The 18,527-nt window shown below is 36.9% G+C and overlaps 1 protein-coding gene and 1 long non-coding RNA gene across 5 annotated transcripts in view; one reads left to right on the forward strand and one right to left on the reverse strand.

Annotated features, from left to right (window-relative positions):
- The window catches only part of LOC311296012, a 288,024-nt gene that overhangs the window by 252,592 nt on the left and 16,905 nt on the right, over positions 1-18,527 (reverse strand). The window lies entirely within an intron of this gene.
- Positions 4,971-18,519, forward strand: LOC311295992 (SLAM family member 5-like). Of its 4 annotated transcripts, none has more exons than XM_084417600.1 (6): positions 4,971-5,498; positions 5,971-6,297; positions 13,934-14,248; positions 14,395-14,511; positions 15,416-15,507; positions 18,311-18,519. In XM_084417600.1, the coding sequence occupies exons 1-6, from the start codon at positions 5,432-5,434 to the stop codon at positions 18,455-18,457; spliced, it is 1,065 nt and encodes a 354-aa protein (XP_084273726.1). In that variant the 5' UTR covers positions 4,971-5,431; the 3' UTR covers positions 18,458-18,519. The 4 variants fall into 4 exon arrangements, with proteins under 4 accessions (XP_084273726.1, XP_084273728.1, XP_084273729.1 ...); XM_084417602.1 differs by lacking the exons at positions 13,934-14,248; positions 14,395-14,511; positions 15,416-15,507; positions 18,311-18,519 and adding exons at positions 6,455-6,760; positions 7,775-7,891; positions 8,026-8,093; positions 9,373-10,560; XM_084417603.1 differs by lacking the exons at positions 13,934-14,248; positions 14,395-14,511; positions 15,416-15,507; positions 18,311-18,519 and adding exons at positions 6,455-6,760; positions 7,775-7,891; positions 9,373-10,566.

The raw sequence follows: 18,527 nt of genomic DNA on the forward strand, positions 1-18,527 counted from the left end.
ACTAGCAGAGAGAACAGAGGCCCCAGTTTAGACAGCATTACTATTTATAAGAATACAAAACATTTTACACAGATTTCAATCAAGCCATCTTTTGAATTAAGAACATACGATCGGATCGTACCGATAGGAAGCACGACACACTTTCATTCAAGCATCTATAAGTTATAACAATTACATGAATTATATGGGATCAAAGCATATTAAACACACATAGGTGGTAGAAACAACATAGAATTCTGTAGTTGCATGATATGTTTGATTATAAGTTCATCGAGAATTGTTTTGGGATGACTATGTATTGTTTATTGGTAAAATCTCAGTTCTCTGTGGTTTGAAGTGATTTCAAAACTCTGGGTCATTCAGAGGTCCTTAAGGAGACTGGGGTCTGTTTTATGTCTGTGTGGAGTCCAGCAGCTTCTCTGCTGTTATCTTGATCGAGCGCCGAGCTTTTGCCATCTCTGAACCAATCAGTCTTTGGAAACAATCTAACATTGACACGTTCTTCCTTTAGTTGGGCTCATCTCTTTGAAGTTGCATGGCCATAAAGTTCTTAGCTGGGGGTTTTCGTTGGTTAGCGGGGACTGGCTGGCTGGAGCCTGATTTTATGGCTCTGGGGTTGGTGATTTGCGGCCTGGAATGTTGAGTTCTGTGTGGAATTATGTTTGAACAAATCACCTGGAAGATTTGATTTGCACTCAATCCTACACTATTGTAACTGTAGGGGAATAACACTCCCCACATCACACCATCTCTTTGTGCGGCCCTATGAAGACAATCTAGCACAGATGTCATCACATCAGTGACCCATTGCACCAGTAAAACTGCAGCTGCTTGTTGCTGAGACACTGAACAAAACATCAGATCTCAGTTTCCGTTCAGCTGCAAAATAAATACTCGATTAACGATAGGGTGACCACCCGTCCCGCGTAGCGCGTGCGCGCACAGCGTTTGAAGCCCAATTCACGCGTCACGCAAATTGAGACCGTGTCACGCATAATCTATGCTTGCTCAAAAAAAAGTTGGTCGCTCTATATACTCGAGCCCCAAGCAGACAAACGAACATTACTTGACATTTCAGCACGCTATTGTTGCCACACAAACCCCTCAGTTGAACTGCTGACTAGGTTGTTGTCAACTTTTTCGTTGTTGTCATGACAGCGCACGCACGCGCATACCAGACACACTGGGAAGGAAGGAAATTTTAGATGCGCGCTTTCCAATTCGAAAAATTCGAGAAAGAGACTGTCTGAGAGGCAACGCCATCATCAATTAAAAAGAGAAGGCGTGCGAGTACAAGAAACAAGAATGGGGAAATGTGGCTGAAAGGTGTTAAGGGGGATACCAAGAGGGCTTTTTGTGACCTTTGCAAAACGTCCTTCTCAATCGGACATGGAGGGAGGGGAACGAGGTCAATCGTATTTTTTTTTTAAATACTTTTTTTTAATTGTTCCTGTGGTGTTGAGCAACTACAATTCCTGTTAATCCTATACATTTATATTATAATTTATTAATTTATGTAAAGTAAATAAATTGTAATGAAAAATAAATCAAATTAAATAGTAAATATTAAGTGGAAGTACATCTGTCAATTCATTGAATGTTCAAAATATTATGAGTCTTTATTTAGAAAAAAAAACACACATTGGTTGGCCTATTCATGAGCATACATAAAAAATTACACGTTTAGGAGAATAGGGCATTATTAATACTATGCAAGGTGGTATGTGCTAGAAATGGGTAAACCACTATCAGTGAGTCATTGTTGGGACATTGTCCCTCAGAAACATACCCATTGTCCCCCCTTGGGCTTATTAGCAGGTGGTCACCCTAATTAACGATTATGATTAATGAAGGCTTGGATTCAATATCCCAGATTGAACATCTACTGCATTTATCATAAACCTCTAAAGCAGAAGTGATGGATTTGTAGGTCATGCTGTCATTTACTGGTCACATGCTTTCAAGAGTGTTTACAGGATGTGGCTTGTTACAGTTAGTCGTTTACAAGTCAGATCTACCAATATGAAACACAGAAATCAAGAAATCAGAAATCAGTTTATCATTTTAAATCTGAACTTTAGGAATAAGTGGCCTTGGCTCACACTCAAGATAAAACCATCAAAGTAAAAAGCTTTTTATCTTCTTCTTTTTTTTTTTTTTTTGGCTATTTTATAAGAAGCTATAAAGTACTTAATGCGCCATTAGTCAGTGTAAGACTGAAAATACTGGTTGAGGCCCTGGTCTGAGACACAAGGGCTAATTACCATTTGACCTCCCCCATACGACCTCACTTCCGCAAAATACTAAGAACTCACACAAGAATATGGTTTAATGTGAATGTTTATCATTGACTGTTATGTTTTTGGTGTCATTTGAAATGTCTCAAAGTGAGTGGTACAGATATCCCATATTCAGATAGATAAAATAAAAGGTAATAAGGTTTAGAGAAGTTTAGAGAAAACTGGTTAAGCCATTTGAGGGTGGTTTTCCCCATCCCCCATATCACCTGGGCAAACAGGATAAAGGAAGGTGTGCTTGCTCTATCGGGGCTCTTCTTTGCTGGTCACGAATGGAATAGGTGGTCTCTCCCTCTCTCCCCCTCTCTCTCTCTCTTTCTCTTTCTTTCCCTTTCTCTCTCTCCATCTCAGGTTACAAGCTGGGTAAGATTCTTTGGTGTAACCAATGTATAATCATGTTCTAGATATTTGAATTGATTGTGGAATTGATCTCTGATATCTGAAATATTAAATTGTTACACACGATTATTCTAACTGATTTTGACATTGTTCCTTTAATGGTCATAAGGAATAGTCAAACATTCGCTCACTTTCAGTGAGGCACAGATATTATTAAACCTTTCATTTATGGAGTCAGATGAATTAACGAGTAAATACATATGATTAATGTATTACAAATTTAACCACCAATACTTCGCATGAGGAAAGGACAGTAACATGTGATAACCTTCCCCATGTATTGGCGAACCGGCAATTGGGCCAATATAGCGGGCCTTACAGTCAGTAACACCATTAAAGCATCAATAATTTAGATGAAAGCATCAATAATTTAGATCAATGAGTCACAGAAGCAACCGAATCACCCAAAAGTAATGACTGAGGTAGATTCTTTCTTCTGTTTTAGAAAAAATATATACAAATCTGCAAATAAATCACATCTAGACACTAAAACTAAATGTACGCTACTATAAACAATAGTTGCTGACAAATTCATGTATTCAGGTTTCTGACATCAAAAAATTATCGATTTCTTTGCAGGCGATTCAATAAATTGACTTTTTAGGCTTAGGAGAAAGTCTTGAGTGATATACAGTGTGCTGTATTTCAAGGGGAAAATATATTTTACATGATTTGACCACTTTAATATTTACAACTATTATAAAGACAGGTGTCAGGTTTTATCAGAGCAGTCTTATGAGAAAGACGACCCAGATGCAGAATGACCGAGGGACTGAAATTTGACAAGACAAGGCACAATAGGGAACGCTTATTATTTTGGTACTTATTTCTATTTTGAAGTCTTGCACATTTTTTTTTTAACGCACAGATTGAATGCGAGAAGCTTCATGCACTGTGACACATTACCTGCTCCACTCAGAATGAGGCGTGCTGTGGTGTTTGGTCAGATGTGGTACGGGTGTCTATTATCGGAGATATGAGCAGAAGGTGCTGGAAACACTGCATGTGGGTGAAGGGCTGCAGACAAACTCACGCCCTGCAACTTAAAGAAATAAATGTGTTGCATTACTTCAAGACAGCATAATTCATCACATTAACACAGGACAAGCAGTTCAGATCAACTTTTACCAAAAAACATGTATAGATACTGTAAAAATGACTGGCTATAGACTTGAACAGAACAAACATACTCACGTTACGAAAAATGCAAAGAACTGAGCTGAGAATTGAAAGAAGCGGAAGAAGCTAGAGGTGAGAAAATATAACTGGAGGAAACTCTTACATAAACATGGAAGTCATGGAAGTCATGGAAGTCATGAAAGGCTGCATTGAGGATGATGGCTGACCTTGACCTTATGTTATATATTCAGTGAGAACAATGAGTCGACTGAGATTAGACCGAATACAATGAACAAACTCTGAATATTTGTATTACATTTCCTACAATACAACATGCATGTGTGCAGATGCTTTTGTAAATAAGAATTGGCAGACTATAGGAACATTATGGATGGGATTCAAAAGATCATCCTTTTAATGTGCCATTTGAATTTCGGAATAGTGCTCTCCATTATTCCCACATGCACAAGCATTCACCACACACACTTCTTTTCAACTTAACTATATTTCTGTACAGGAAGTAGTGGCCAACCAAAACCCAAAGTGTCAGAAAATCTCTTGATAATGTGAACTAGTGGCTATAGAAGTTAAATGAAATCAAGAATTCAATATATAAGTTTATGTAACTTTTGTACACTGATTTGACATCTTAGATATATTGTATTGGCTTGTGCTGCAGGATGCGCTAAGCTGTTAAACACCATATTTCTTTGTCATAATGCCAACATTTCCTTGTCATTTCAGATTAAAACACCTGTCAACCGAACCGACTCTGTTATGTATTAGCTAAGCAGCAGCTTTGCCATTTGTTTGATATGCAAATAATAAAAACTGTTGTATTTGGTATAGAGACTGATGTGGGCAGGAAAAATGTTCACATTCAGCTATTAGTTATAGAGCTGTACTCTGAAAGGATTTTTTTTTTTTCTGAGAGGAAAATGACAAGGAGTTGAAGAGCTTTAGACAAAAGCAACAAACCACAAGTAGAGCAAAGTGAACATAATCATGCAGATAATCGGCACCATAACACCATCATAACAGTCCCAACTCACAGTCTTCATCCTGTTTGTGTAGATGAAAGAGCTAATTTTCCTCTAATGCTGTAAACTGTAAAACCACCTCAAGATTCAAGAACTGAACTGAAGTAATGGGCAATAATGGGAGTATGGGACGACCCTGAGGGGCGGGGCGGAGCGATGTTTTCTAGACGAAGTAGTAGCCTAGCTGAAATCTGGAAGGCTGAAACTGAAATCATAAAGTAGCGTTTTGGGTTCTGTATTTCTTCTCTTTTTGTTTTGTTTTTGTTGCACACACACAATTGTGTTTTTTTTTAAACGGGTGCATGAGGCCTGTTGACTCTTTAATTACCAGCCGGAGCTCACCCTCATGTAAAGTTATTTTGTGTATCGCCTTTGGAAGCGAAAGCGAATTCACATTTTAGTAGCAACATTACGTAAATGATCTTCGAAATAATCTTTAAGACGTAGGATTAGGCTACTTTAAGTTATACTTCGATATTCATAGATTTGAGAAAAGCGGGTCGAAATGGTCTTAACGCATTGTTGGATTTCATTACTCACACGAACGCGCTCTAAAGTTTTTTTGGTTTCTCGGATATGTGGGGAATTGTGAATATGATTTATACATCATTTTTCTTCTGTCTGTGGATTTGGTTCTCACGTGGTAAGTGTTTTTCATTTTTATTAAATGTGGTTTCACTCCCCAAAATAGCTATTTTATATCTTTTCACACAATGAATGCACTGTATTTTGGCATTTTCAATAGTAAGGGTGGAGGAGGAATTGCGAAATAAATGGTAAACTGTGAGCTTCCAACCAAGAAAAAATCTTCAGGGAAAAAAAGGCAATGTTCGTGACCTACATGTTTGAATATGTTCAGCCTTAGAGCTCAACAACATCTGGAAAACATATATCTCTGTGAAAGAGAAAACAACTGACTGCAGTTCAGTTTCAGAAGAAATTGTGTTAAAATTATGGACAAACATGTTTTTTTATAATGGGATAATAATGGACGTGCTGCGTAAGTTTGAGTTAGTGAACTGTGGAAACTGTAGGTTTTTGTAATGTAATTGTCTCTAAATATATAAACACATTTTTATTAAAGTTTTAAAAAAAAGTTTCTGTTTGTGTTTCAGGTGTGTTTGGTGCTGGTACAGATGAAGTGAAGTCAGTGTCAGTGACTGAGGGAGATTCTGTCACTCTAAACACTGATGTTAAAGTACAGAGAGATCAGATACTGTGGGCTTATAGACATGACAGTTCAGAGATACGTATAGCTGAAATCCATAAGCAGATCATTGATATGTTTGACAGCAATGTGACATTTGGAAACAGACTACAGATAGACAGTCAAACTGGATCTCTGATCATCAGAAACATCAGAACCACAGACTCTGGACTTTATAAACTGAGCATCTTCAGCAGAAATATCTCATACAGAAGTTTCAGTGTTACTGTCTATGGTGAGTAAAATTAAGTGTTGATCAAGAAATCAAGATAGTGGGCTGGTGTAGGGTGATTGAGGGTTGGAGATATACAGATGTTTATGTTTTGTGATTGCTGGGATGATTATTAAATGAACATGCTGCTCCTGACCTGAAACATTTCCATGTTTTCCAGCTCCTTTACAGACTCCTGTCATCATCAGTAACTCTTCAAACTGTTCATCATCATCATCTGAACGTTCATCAGTGTCCAGATGTTCACTGGTGTGTTCAGTGTTGAATGTGAGAGATGTGACTCTCTCCTGGTACAAAGGAATCAGTGTATTGTCCAGCATCAGTGTGTCTGATCTCAGCATCAGTCTCTCTCTACCTCTGGAGGTGGAATATCAGGATAAAAACACTTACAGCTGTGTGATCAACAATCCCATCAGAAACCAGACCACACACCTGGACAACAACAAACTCTGTCACACATGTGAAGGTACTTCAGTGCTGATATTATTGATTATTTAATTATTGATTTTAGATTTAGTTTAAAACAGATTTCCAACAGAGACATATTAAGTGAGATGCAAACATTGCAGGACTCATTAAGTTGGCTTGGAAAAGCCAACTTACTGATATTGTACTTAAACGTATTATTCTTCTTCCTTCTTCTTCTTCTGAGCCAAATTTTAGACTATCTCCTCCTAGACCGTTAAAGCTACGACCACCAAACTCGTGTCAGACCTTCAGACTGTTCTGACTTAATGTGCTATATCTTTTCAGACTGATTTGACTTTCAGTTCTTAAAACTTAATATTAAAAATCATAAAAATCCCATAGACTCACATTGACCAAATGTCAAAGACTGTTTGAACTCTGTTTAACTGCTAGAAGCCCTTGATACTCATTTAAGCTTTAAGCTATCTATCTTCTTTTTAACTAATAACTTTTCTTTCTTTCTTTCTTTCTTTCTTTCTTTCTTTCTTTCTTTCTTTCTTTCTTTCTTTCTTTCTTTCTTTCTTTCTTTCTTTCTAGCCACAGGGTTTAAATACTGAGACTAACAAGCTAAACAAGATAACAAGGGGGCGTGGCTAATCAGAAACTCCTGGGGAGCCTAATAACCAAGAAAAACGGATTACAAAACATGGTACAGGACAGGAAATGACAAAAGTCCACACAAGACAAGAGGAACATAAGACAGAAATCATAACACTTTCTTTCTTTCTTTCTTTCTTTCTTTCTTTCTTTCTTTCTTTCTTTCTTTCTTTCTTCTATCTCTAATCTTTCTTTCTAACTAATCTTGATCTATCCATCCAACCATCCATGGTCATGTTAAAACATGGTAAATCATGCTAGCAATGTGATAAACCATACTAGAAACATGGTAAATCATGTTAAACCATGCTAGAACTTTCAAACTTTCTGGCTAGGCTTTTTCAAGCCAACTTAAAGTTTGTCTACGAACTTTACCATCTAGTTTTTATTACTATTTTCTGTTTGTTCATTACAGAACTCATGCAGCCATCACATTGGGTGGGAATATCGGTTAGTTTTGTGATACTGGCTGTATTAGTTGTGGCGGCAATAATCTTTCTCAAAAGGAAGAGTAAACAAGCAACACAAAAGGGCAAGTAATACTTTTTTCATCAAAGATGTGAACATTCAGGGTATGAAATTAAGATGTCCCACAATATCTGTTTTTAAAACACTATTTCAGACTTATTTTGTAGTTTGAAAATGTGATTATTATCATTAAAACAGTCCAGTCTTGTGAGGAAGAGGTACTTTATGCCGAAACAACATTTCGTGCACACTGTGTTCACAGTACGGTAAGACACCGTATGATTGTGTGCAGAAACCTCAGCTTTTACCACAGGCGCTAAGAAAAGAGCTGTTTGTGCTTATGTGTCGAAGCAGTCGCTGTGTCATCCTGTGCTGATGTTAGCGTTCATACTTTATCCGTGCAAAATATGGCCTAAGACAAGTAAGCTATTTTCAAGCGTTTTAATGCGCTCTATTTTGCTTAATGTCTGTTTTTGCTTGCACTTTTCATGCTTAGGTTTCAAATTTACACAGTAGCGTCCTCAAGGCACAGTGCCATATCAGACAACGTTAGAAACTTGCAATTCAACACACAAACAATGTGCTCTCATTTCTCAGGCCCAGAAGGGTTTAGGGAGGGTGGAGGTTTTCAGTTTACTGTATACCAAGATTAAAGTATTAGGAACCACCAGTTAACATTTTTGCAGCTCCAACATTGATTAACATTGAACAAAAATAATTAGCCAAATATTCCCAAAAAAGTAATTTAAATAGCAAAAGCAATACTGAATTCTGCCATTATGGCAGAAAATATTAGTAAGTCTAGTAAGTAAATCTAGTAAAATATCATGTTTTGCCGCTATCATGTCCTGTGCTTGTAATTGTTTTTTTATTTTTGGTCAGCCGTTGTCCTTGAGGTGAAGTTGGATTTATAGTTTGTTGTTTATTACTGTGGCCAAGAGATCTTAATGCGCTGCAACTGAAGAAAACACCAAATTTAGAAACGTAAATGCAAATTAAGAAAACAACATCAGTTTTGCAACACATGTGCTGCAAATACTCACACAACGCAACCGAATACAGAAACACGCTGCAAATACACACAATGCAACCGAATAGAAAAACGCATTTTCAACGTGTTTCTGTATTTGGTTGCGTCATGAGCATTTATAGCAAATGTGTTGTCTGATAACAAGTTTTTCAGTTGCTGCATGTTGAGCTTTACAAGGATTACAAGAACATTAACAGTCTGCTGGTGTGTGTGTGTACATATATATATCAGACACACACCAACAGTCTGTTAATGATAACTATAAACTTATAATTAAAAGCTTAAAGGGATGGTTCGGCGTAAAATCAACCTAGGGTCCTTTGCACCATGACCTTTTACGTGCTTTTCTCAACTCAGTGAAGTGACGTCGGTGTCCGGGTTAGCAGTAGCATTTTACTCTGAACCATCCCTTTAATAAATTGTAAAAAAGTGTGTGTGTGATATACAGTATATACACACACAAACACAGTTTTTTGTTTTACAGAATTTAATTTCTATGTTTTGTTTTCTTTCAGAAAGCTCATCGAGAAGACCACATCATATACTCAAGTGTTAATGTAACATGACATGTTCAGTGTATGTCCATGTTAAAAATGTATTTGACATTTTTCTCAGTATTTTCTGTGAATAATAACACTGCCATGTCATTTTCAAGTGATTAATTTTAGAGAAAGTCGCTGTGGGCTCAAGTGCATCTTGAGAGACCATAAGAATAGATTTGCAGAGAGTTACGAACAGTTGTTCAGATTTATTTGATAAAATCCCGAGCTTCAGTGTCATCAGTATTCCAGTATGAGGATTTTCTCAAGCTTGCACTAACATTCCATGTTATAGAATTTCAGTGAATGTATTAATATTCTTTATTCATTAATACATGTTTCTCTGGAATACTTGATTCCGATTGGTCAATTTCCATCGAAATATTTGTGAATAATCACAGCTCAGGGTTTGTCACCCACAATGATCTTCCATCACGCTCTTCACGGCCTATCATTAGGTTTATATTTTTGGACATAATTTTGTATACGTTTTTATATATGTTTGTATATTTTATTGTTAGATTTTGTAACCAAATGTTTCATGTATTATGCCTTCACTGTGCCTTTAATGTTAAGACCAGCATTTCTAAGCACAACCTTGATTTTTTTACAAGATTTGTGTGAACAGTTTGAATGTATAAACACATCCTGTCCAAGATGTTTTAGTCTGTCACCACTGCCAAGTCAGCATCCGGTTTCTGCTCTTCTGAATCCTGTTCCAGCTGAGAAACTGCCATTGATATGAATGATAATGCTAACGGATAGATTGTCTTTTGGTCATTTTATGGAAATCTTCTGTTATTTCTCTACGGTTATTTTTTAGTTGTTCAGCTTGTCAGACTGGACATGTTTGTGTAAGCTGAGCTCAATGCAGGAGTCTTTACACCCTGATTTAAGATGCTTTGAGCTCAGCAGAAAAACAAGTTGTATACCGCAGTGCTTTTTTAAATGTAAAACCTCAACAAGAAAAAGTGTCCTTAATCCCAGTGTTATGTGTCTTCATACTGACATTGACATAATAATATTATTTTCATTTAAATCACAGGTACAGTAGTAACATGGCACCCTTAACAAAATGCTTTGGTATTTTTTCATAATGTAGTGGTTTCTAAAACTGCACTGAACTGTTTTTTAATCTGTATTGCACCAATAAAACTGTCTTAACCCAGTATTTATAAAGAATCTTTTACTTTTTACTGACTTCTGCCCGGACTAATATTCATTAATTATTTAATACATACCTCAAAAGTGTGTAAACTCTGTTAATTGTATAATGGAGAGTTCATGTGAGTGACACTAGAGGGAGCCAGAGCAGAGCTGACAACAGCAACCCTGTGTCCCAAGTATGAACAAAAGTTGAGTCCCAATTAACACACACTATGTACTTGTAATATCAATCTGTCTAGTGTATGAATTTTATATGTTTTGTCATTTTGACATCCAGTGTCAGAGTCTGATGGCCTCTCCTCCACAGGTGAGTGTATAAAGTGTCTAACTTTCCAAACAAATTAACTTTTTTCTTTTGGTTAACTGTATACCCAGATTGTTTGAAGGGCACATTTTCTTTTTTGGAATTTTCAGTTTGAACTCACGACTTGCACTGTTTGTATTACAAAATGTAATAGAATAGTGCACAACACAAATTGGGATCCAGCAAAAGATTGTATAAGCCTATATACTAAGATGGTGCACTAATATTATTGGGAGAAAGGGCAATGCACAAAATGGTGAAATTATGCTGCCGTTACACTATCAAAAATGTCCTACTTTCCACTTATGAAGTTGTGATTACAAGTGCTTTGTTAATCATATTAAAACCAAAATGATATTTAGCATCCCATTCACTGTCAAAAAATTCACCACACTATCTAAATACAGGCTATTTTGACTGTTTAAAACTTACAGTATGCTGTAAATATGCACTACTTTAATGACAAGACAAAGCGATGAAGCTGTTGTGGAAAAACTAATAAAGATTTTTAAATTTTATTGCTCGCCCAACTCTGGAGCTTGGGTATCAAAATGATCCCTGAGCTTCCCAGTGGTAAATACAACTTGAGACGGCGTTCATGTCCAATTTTTAACTAGGAAATCGTATTTATGACAATTCTGATAGCAGGTGAAGGCAGCATAAGACCCTTTCTAAACATAAGAGCTAAATGAGTGCTGTATGGATGATGTATTTTTGTAGTTAGCATTTTAGCACTTCCGTTCCATCGTCTCGTAGTCGATGGGCTCTTCAACAGAAGAGTCGTGTCGAACACTGAAGCAGAAGAGCCACGGCAGCAGAAGACACCGGTGTGACTCCTGTCAGCTAAAAACAGGAACTGAGACTACTATTCACACACGGGTGTATGTAATGCTGGTGTAATGGTGTGGAGGTTAATTTCTTGGTACACGTTGGGCCCATTAGTACTAATTTAGTATTGTTTAAACACAGCCTACATTATGTTGCTGACCAGCATCTCAAATTGGTTTCTTTAACAGAGCAATGAGTTCACTAACCTCAAATGGCCTCCAGTCACCAGATCTCAATCCAATACAGCAGCTTTGGGATGTGCTGGAACAAGAGATTCGCATCATGGATGAACAAATCTGCAGCAACTGCTTGATGCTATCATGTTACTTTGCACCAAAATACTTTGCTCCAGCACCTTCGATACCATGAAGAAGTAAGGCAGTTCTGAAGGCAAAAGGGGGTCCACAAGCATTACTAGAATTTTTATTTGTATAAAAATATTTTTGAACTTGACATGCTTATCACAAAAATTCTCCATTGAAGCAATTGTGCAGAATGCCTGAGCTTCTTTGTGCCTTTACTAGCAGCTCTGAGTCAGAATGATACCTGTGGTCAGAAGTCAGAACTATTTAGGTCAGTGTAAGGTATCAAGTGTTTTTGTGTTGTTGTTGGTTGAATGCAGTGGGTGTTTTTTTGGTGAACCTATTATTGGGCTCACAAGAGTGCACTTGAGTGTTAGTGTGTATAAGGTGTATGAGTGGTTGAAGAGATGCTCTTGTGAAACTCCTTACTAGGCCTCAGCGCTTCACTGGAAACTAATGTTGTGAGAACTAGAACGCACATGAATACTTCAATACAGGTAAAGGTAAAAGATTAGTTTAAACATAGAATGTTTACTGACATTTACTATGGAACATTTCTCAGTTACGCTTGTGTTGATGTCAGAATTCCTGCCGAAATGAATATGGCCAAGAACATCATATATGTGTTTAAGTGAATAAACCGAGTCAAGCTTTTATCCTATACCTATAGAACATAAAAGTCCCAGTTGAATGATTGCATTTTCTGGTTCTTTATGTTTGTAAAAAGGTGTGAACTCAGGTCACAGAACACAGATGTTGTGTCTTAGCTGTGAAGGAAATAGTGGCCTACCAGAACCCAAAGTGTCATAAGAAAAAACCCTCTAGATGTTAACTGATAAGAACAAGGCTGTTACGGTTTCTCGGTGGTCTGGGGTCGTACATTGCACTGTTTTGAATAGCATGCTACCATTCTACTCTATTCATGCAGTGGTCACTCACACTTTGTTGGCGAAAGAGCACGTTTGATCAAGTGTCATTCAGCAGTGTCCCTATTGGCATATCATAATAGTTATTTAAAGGAGAACTCCGGTCAATTTTAACATTGAGGTCATTTTTTTGTACATTTGGAGTGCTATCAATACAGAGAACAACGACAAAAATCGGTGTTGCCTACACCGAGTTATTCTATTTTTAAAATTTGCACCCTGTTGACTTCAATGGGGCAAGTTTTAAACCTGCTTTTTAGCCTCTTACACGTTTGAATATGTTTATCCTTTGAGCTCAACAACATCTGGAAAACATCCTCTGTGAAAGAGTAAACAACTGACTGCAGTTCAGTTCCAGAAGAAATGTTGTTGTTTTTTAACAAACATGTTTTTATAATGGCATATTATTTTGGGCATGTGTTTGAGTTAGTGAACTGTGGAAACTGTAGGCTTTTGCCATGTAATTTTCTCTAAATGTGCAAAGTGTTATTAAAAATTAAAAAAGTGTTTCTTTGTGTTTCAGGTGTGTTTGGCGCTGGTACAGATGAAGTGAAGTCAGTATCAGTGATGAAGGGAGATTCTGTCACTCTAAACACTGATGTTAAAGTACAGAGAGATGATCAGATACTGTGGGCTTATAGACATGACAGTTCAGAGATACGTATAGCTGAAATCTATAAGCAGATCATTGATATGTTTGACAGTAATGTGACATTTGGAAACAGACTACAGATAGACAGTCAAACTGGATCTCTGATCATCAGAAACATCAGAACCACAGACTCTGGACTTTATAAACTGAGCATCTTCAGCAGAAATATCTCATACAAAAGTTACAGTGTTACTGTCTATGGTGAGTAAAATTAAGTGTTGATCAAGAAATCAAGATAGTGGGCTGGTGTAGGGTGATGGAGGGTTGGAGATATACAGATGTTTATGTTTTGTGATTGCTGGGATGATTATTAAATGAACATGCTGCTCCTGACCTGAAATATTTCCATGTTTCCCAGCTCCTCTACAGACTCCTGTCATCACCAGTAACTCTTCAAACTGTTCATCATCATCATCATCATCATCTGAACGTTCATCAGAGTCCAGATGTTCACTGGTGTGTTCAGTGTTGAATGTGAGTGATGTGACTCTCTCCTGGTACAAAGGAATCAGTGTATTGTCCAGCATCAGTGTGTCTGATCTCAGCATCAGTCTCTCTCTACCTCTGGAGGTGGAATATCAGGATAAAAACACTTACAGCTGTGTGATCTACAATCCCATCAGAAACCAGACCACACATCTGGACATCACTCAACTCTGTCACACATGTGCAGGTACTGCAGCGCTGATATTATTGATGATTTAATTAATGATTTTAGATTTTGTTTAAAACAGATTTTCAATTGAGACATATTAAGTGAGATGCAAACATTGCAGGACTCATTCATAATTATTACTATTTTCTGTTTGTTCATTACAGAACTCATGCAGCCGTCACATTGGGTGGGAATATCGATTAGTTTAGTGATACTGGCTGTATTAGTTGTGGCAGCAATAATCTTTCTCAGAAGGAAGAGTAAACAAGCAACACAAGAGGGCAAGTAATACTTCTACTACTACTTCAAGTACTACTCACCAAATTAAATGAACATTCTGGGTTCAAATTATGTGAAATTAAGTGCTCCTGAGATGTGCCACAATGTCCGTTTTTAAAACAACATTTCAGACTTATTTTGTATTTTGAAAATGTGATTATTATCATCTGTATGATTGTGTGCAGAAACCTCAGCTTTTACCACAGGCGCTCTATTCCAGAAAGCAGGTTATGCAACATACCTGCTGGCTAAGTTGATTCAGAGTAACCGGATAACCTCAACTTTCATTTCCAAAAACAGAGGTAACTTTCAGGGTATGTAAGTAGCCATAGCAACTTACTCTCTGAACTTAACCTTCTCCAGAGCAAGTTCTGTTTCAGGGTTAGTTTACTTCAGAGGTATTCAGCACATGATGAGGCTCCAGTGAGCATCACAGATTTCACACAGTACTATGATATTGTTATATATTATAACATAACATAAAGCAACCTAATTTTTCAGAATAAAAGATAAGATTTAAAATATAGCAAAACCGCCCACTAGGTGACAATATGCACGAAGAATGTAAATTGCCATTAAACAAAAGAAGTAAGTAGTATGACGCTATTGTTCTTAGCGTCCGTTTCCATGGTGACTCCTGGATTCGGATCTTGCCACTCGGCTGATAATGTCTTTGTGTGGTCACCGTTAACTCTTGAGCTTCATACTCCGTGTTGACTGAACTTACTCCAGACCACAGTTTTGGACCTCAAGTATGCAAGGTTTAGGTTAATCAACCGAGAGTTAGGATATATTTGACGGTAAGCTAACCTTAATGTCTGGAATAACCCCCAGGATGGTCATGTAAAACTGATGCTAAATACAAAAAAGTCTCTCACACTGATCCACACGTGTTTGTGTTTGTAGATCTGACAACCACAGAGTCTGAATACACACAGATCATCTACTGTCTTCAGATGGAAGATCTGCCACAGGTCAGTAAAGAAATCATTGTAAATGTGACAGACATTAATCTCACATTGATGCTGAATAGAAGACCTGTTATACTTCCAAACCCAGTTATCTTATATGAATAGAAGGCAAGAGTGAACTAGTTTTGTCATTTGTCTTAATCTAAATATATTACAAGACGAGTGTTTACACAGACATTTAAATGTTTAAATTTTTGAGAGGGAAAACATATTGAATAATTGGTCTTCTTACCATTAAGCAACATAAAAAAAACCCATTAGAGAACATTAGAGGTCATGCTTGATGATTTTGGTCCACTGAGAAGAACGATCTCATACGAGTCATTCGTTAGGTAATCAGATGGTTGACCTGATTCACTGAAAAGAACCGGCTCATAAGAATCATTCACTTGGGAGTGGGACTACACTGTTCCCTCTTTAGATTCAGGAATGGTGCACCGTTGAATAATAGTTGCTGCAAAATTGTTGACATTTTAGTATGGTGTTTCGACATTTGCATGAACGAAGAACCGCTAACAAAACCACTCGTCATTAGGCTCAAGGATATTTTGTTTAATAGAAACAGTTCTCAGTTACAGCCAATTCAACAGTGTTTTAGTTATAGATCAGATTACTTATTAATTTGTGAAATTAATGCTTCTCTCCATAGAAACCATTGCTGGATGTGGGCACAAAGACAGCTGTGAACTATCAACACATGGTGAAACTCAAAAAGAAAATGTCAAGAGAATATCACTTAGATCCAGAGTTCTCGTAGGAGTCACTGAATTATATTGTCTTTTGTATTATAGATTTGATATTATATTTAATATTGCCAATTTTTGTTTTAAATGACTATTTAATATTTTTTATCAGTTACCTGGAACGATTTGCACCAATCTCCTGTTTTCTTTATTTTGACATCTAATAAAACACATTTAATTCCCTTTGTTTAAAATCTCGGTGTTTGAAATTCTCAGCCAGCATCTTTGTTTTATTTTAAATTAAACAAACATCACCAGAGGTTACAGACAGATTTAAAACCAGTTATTTCCATAATGGGCCTCTGCAAATTCCTGCAATGATCAAAGACATTCATTAGTGCAAATTTACATAGAAAATTAAAAACCCACATGAGGACACAAGTTCTGTGTAAACGCCCCCAATGGTCCTCTGAGTGTTAACACCTGCCTTCACAAAAAAAGTTCTATTGTTCTTGATGTAGGACTGCACGAGACTTTACAGTTCCCACTGGATTTCATCCTCTGAATTTAAACTTAATAAAGCCTGAACCTCGTCGTCTGTCCATCGGTCGTATTTTTTAACTCCATTGTTGATTCGAATAGCAGACGATTGTTGACTCGAATAGTTACTTCACGCACCGCATCAGATGGTGGTTGAATAAAATTCTGTGTGGAGTCAACCAATCAAAATGCGGCATGAACTCAACCAATCAGCATGTTCAGTGCCCAAGTCCCACCCCTGAAAGTTCCTGAACTTTGAAAAAGTACTACCTCGCGAACAGGGACTTTTGGAGGGGGAAAATATTTACCCAAAGTCACAAGTCTTCCCCCAAAGAGTTTGGAAACATTTAAAAGCATATGAATGTTGTTCCTGCGAGAAAAACAAATGTTAGTTGATTAATTAAAGTTAATTAAAAAATCCATCACATGCTTTAGGTTTCACTTTATATAGTGCAGATGTTTTGTGTAATCGTAGGTGAATAACACTCTCCACATCACACCATCTCTTTGTGCGGCCCTATGAAGACAATCTAGCACAGATGTCACCAGTGACCCATTGCACCAGTAAAACTGCAGCTTGTTGCTGACTGAGACGCTGAACAAAACATCCGATCTCAGTTTCCGCTCGGCTGCCTGAAGGTCGACGAGCTGACATTTGTTCTGAAAAAAAAAGAAAAAGAAACTTGTGAATAATGAAGGCTTATACATCTGAAGCAGCAGAAATAATGGATTTGTATATTGGTCATGCTGTCATTTACTGGTCACATGCTTCTCGAGAGTGTTTAGAGGATGTGGCATGTTACAGTTAGTCTGTTACAAGCAGTGTTGGGTAAAGTTACTTTGAAAAGTAATGCATTACAATATTATATAATATTGCATTACTCCCAAAAAAAGTAATTAATTGCGTTACTTAGTTACTTTTTATGAAAAGTAATGCGTTACATTACTTTTAGGTTACTTTTTCTCACCTGGACTGAGCTTGCTTGTTTTTTAATAACAACAAAAAAGTTATTTTTTAGGCAAATGTTAAGGTCCTTAATAAGTGAGATTAAATACATACAGTATATTTGTGTAATTTAATATAGTTAAAGTTTTGCGCAAAATTCAGAGATTGCATTTTACTGTTTTTATTCATTTTGAGGAATACTGAATGTTTTCGTGCAAATGAGATGAGTAAATGCATGTTCACATTTAGTCTAGAACTACAATAACCATCATGTTTACACAGCGCTCACACACAACACCTCCTTTATTTCTCTCAACATGGGGACAGGAGAGCTGTCAGTCAGTAAATGTAAAAAAGTAACTAGCGTTACTTATTTGAAAAAGTAACTTAGATATTTTGTTATAAATTGAAAAAAAATTATGTTACTTTACTAGTTACTTGAAAAAGTAATCTGATTACGTAACTCAAGTTACTTGTAATGAGTCACCCCTAACACTGGTTACAAGTCAGATCTACCAATATAAAACACAGAAATCAAGAGTTTAGCATTTTTAATCTAAACTTTAGGAATAACTCATATGGCACACATTCCAGACTCACTCTCAAGATAAAAACATCAATGTAAAAAGCTTGTGTTTATTTACAAAATGTTTATTTACAGGAAGCAATGAATGAGCGACACCTGCGTCACGCACCAATCTCGTATCTCTCACGGAGGAGCGACGATTGTGAAGGACGACAGAGGACCAGGCCTGGACTACTTTATTTGATGTTTTGTTTTGTTATATGTGACAGCAGTCGTCTGTGAGGGGCTGCTGTCTTTACTTTCGTTTTGTATTTGTTTTATTTTGTTATTAAAGTCTTTGAATGTTTGCCAG

The sequence above is a fragment of the Rutilus rutilus genome (genome assembly GCF_951802725.1).
Source record: "Rutilus rutilus genome assembly, chromosome: 8".
NCBI classification, from domain to species: domain Eukaryota; kingdom Metazoa; phylum Chordata; class Actinopteri; order Cypriniformes; family Leuciscidae; genus Rutilus; species Rutilus rutilus.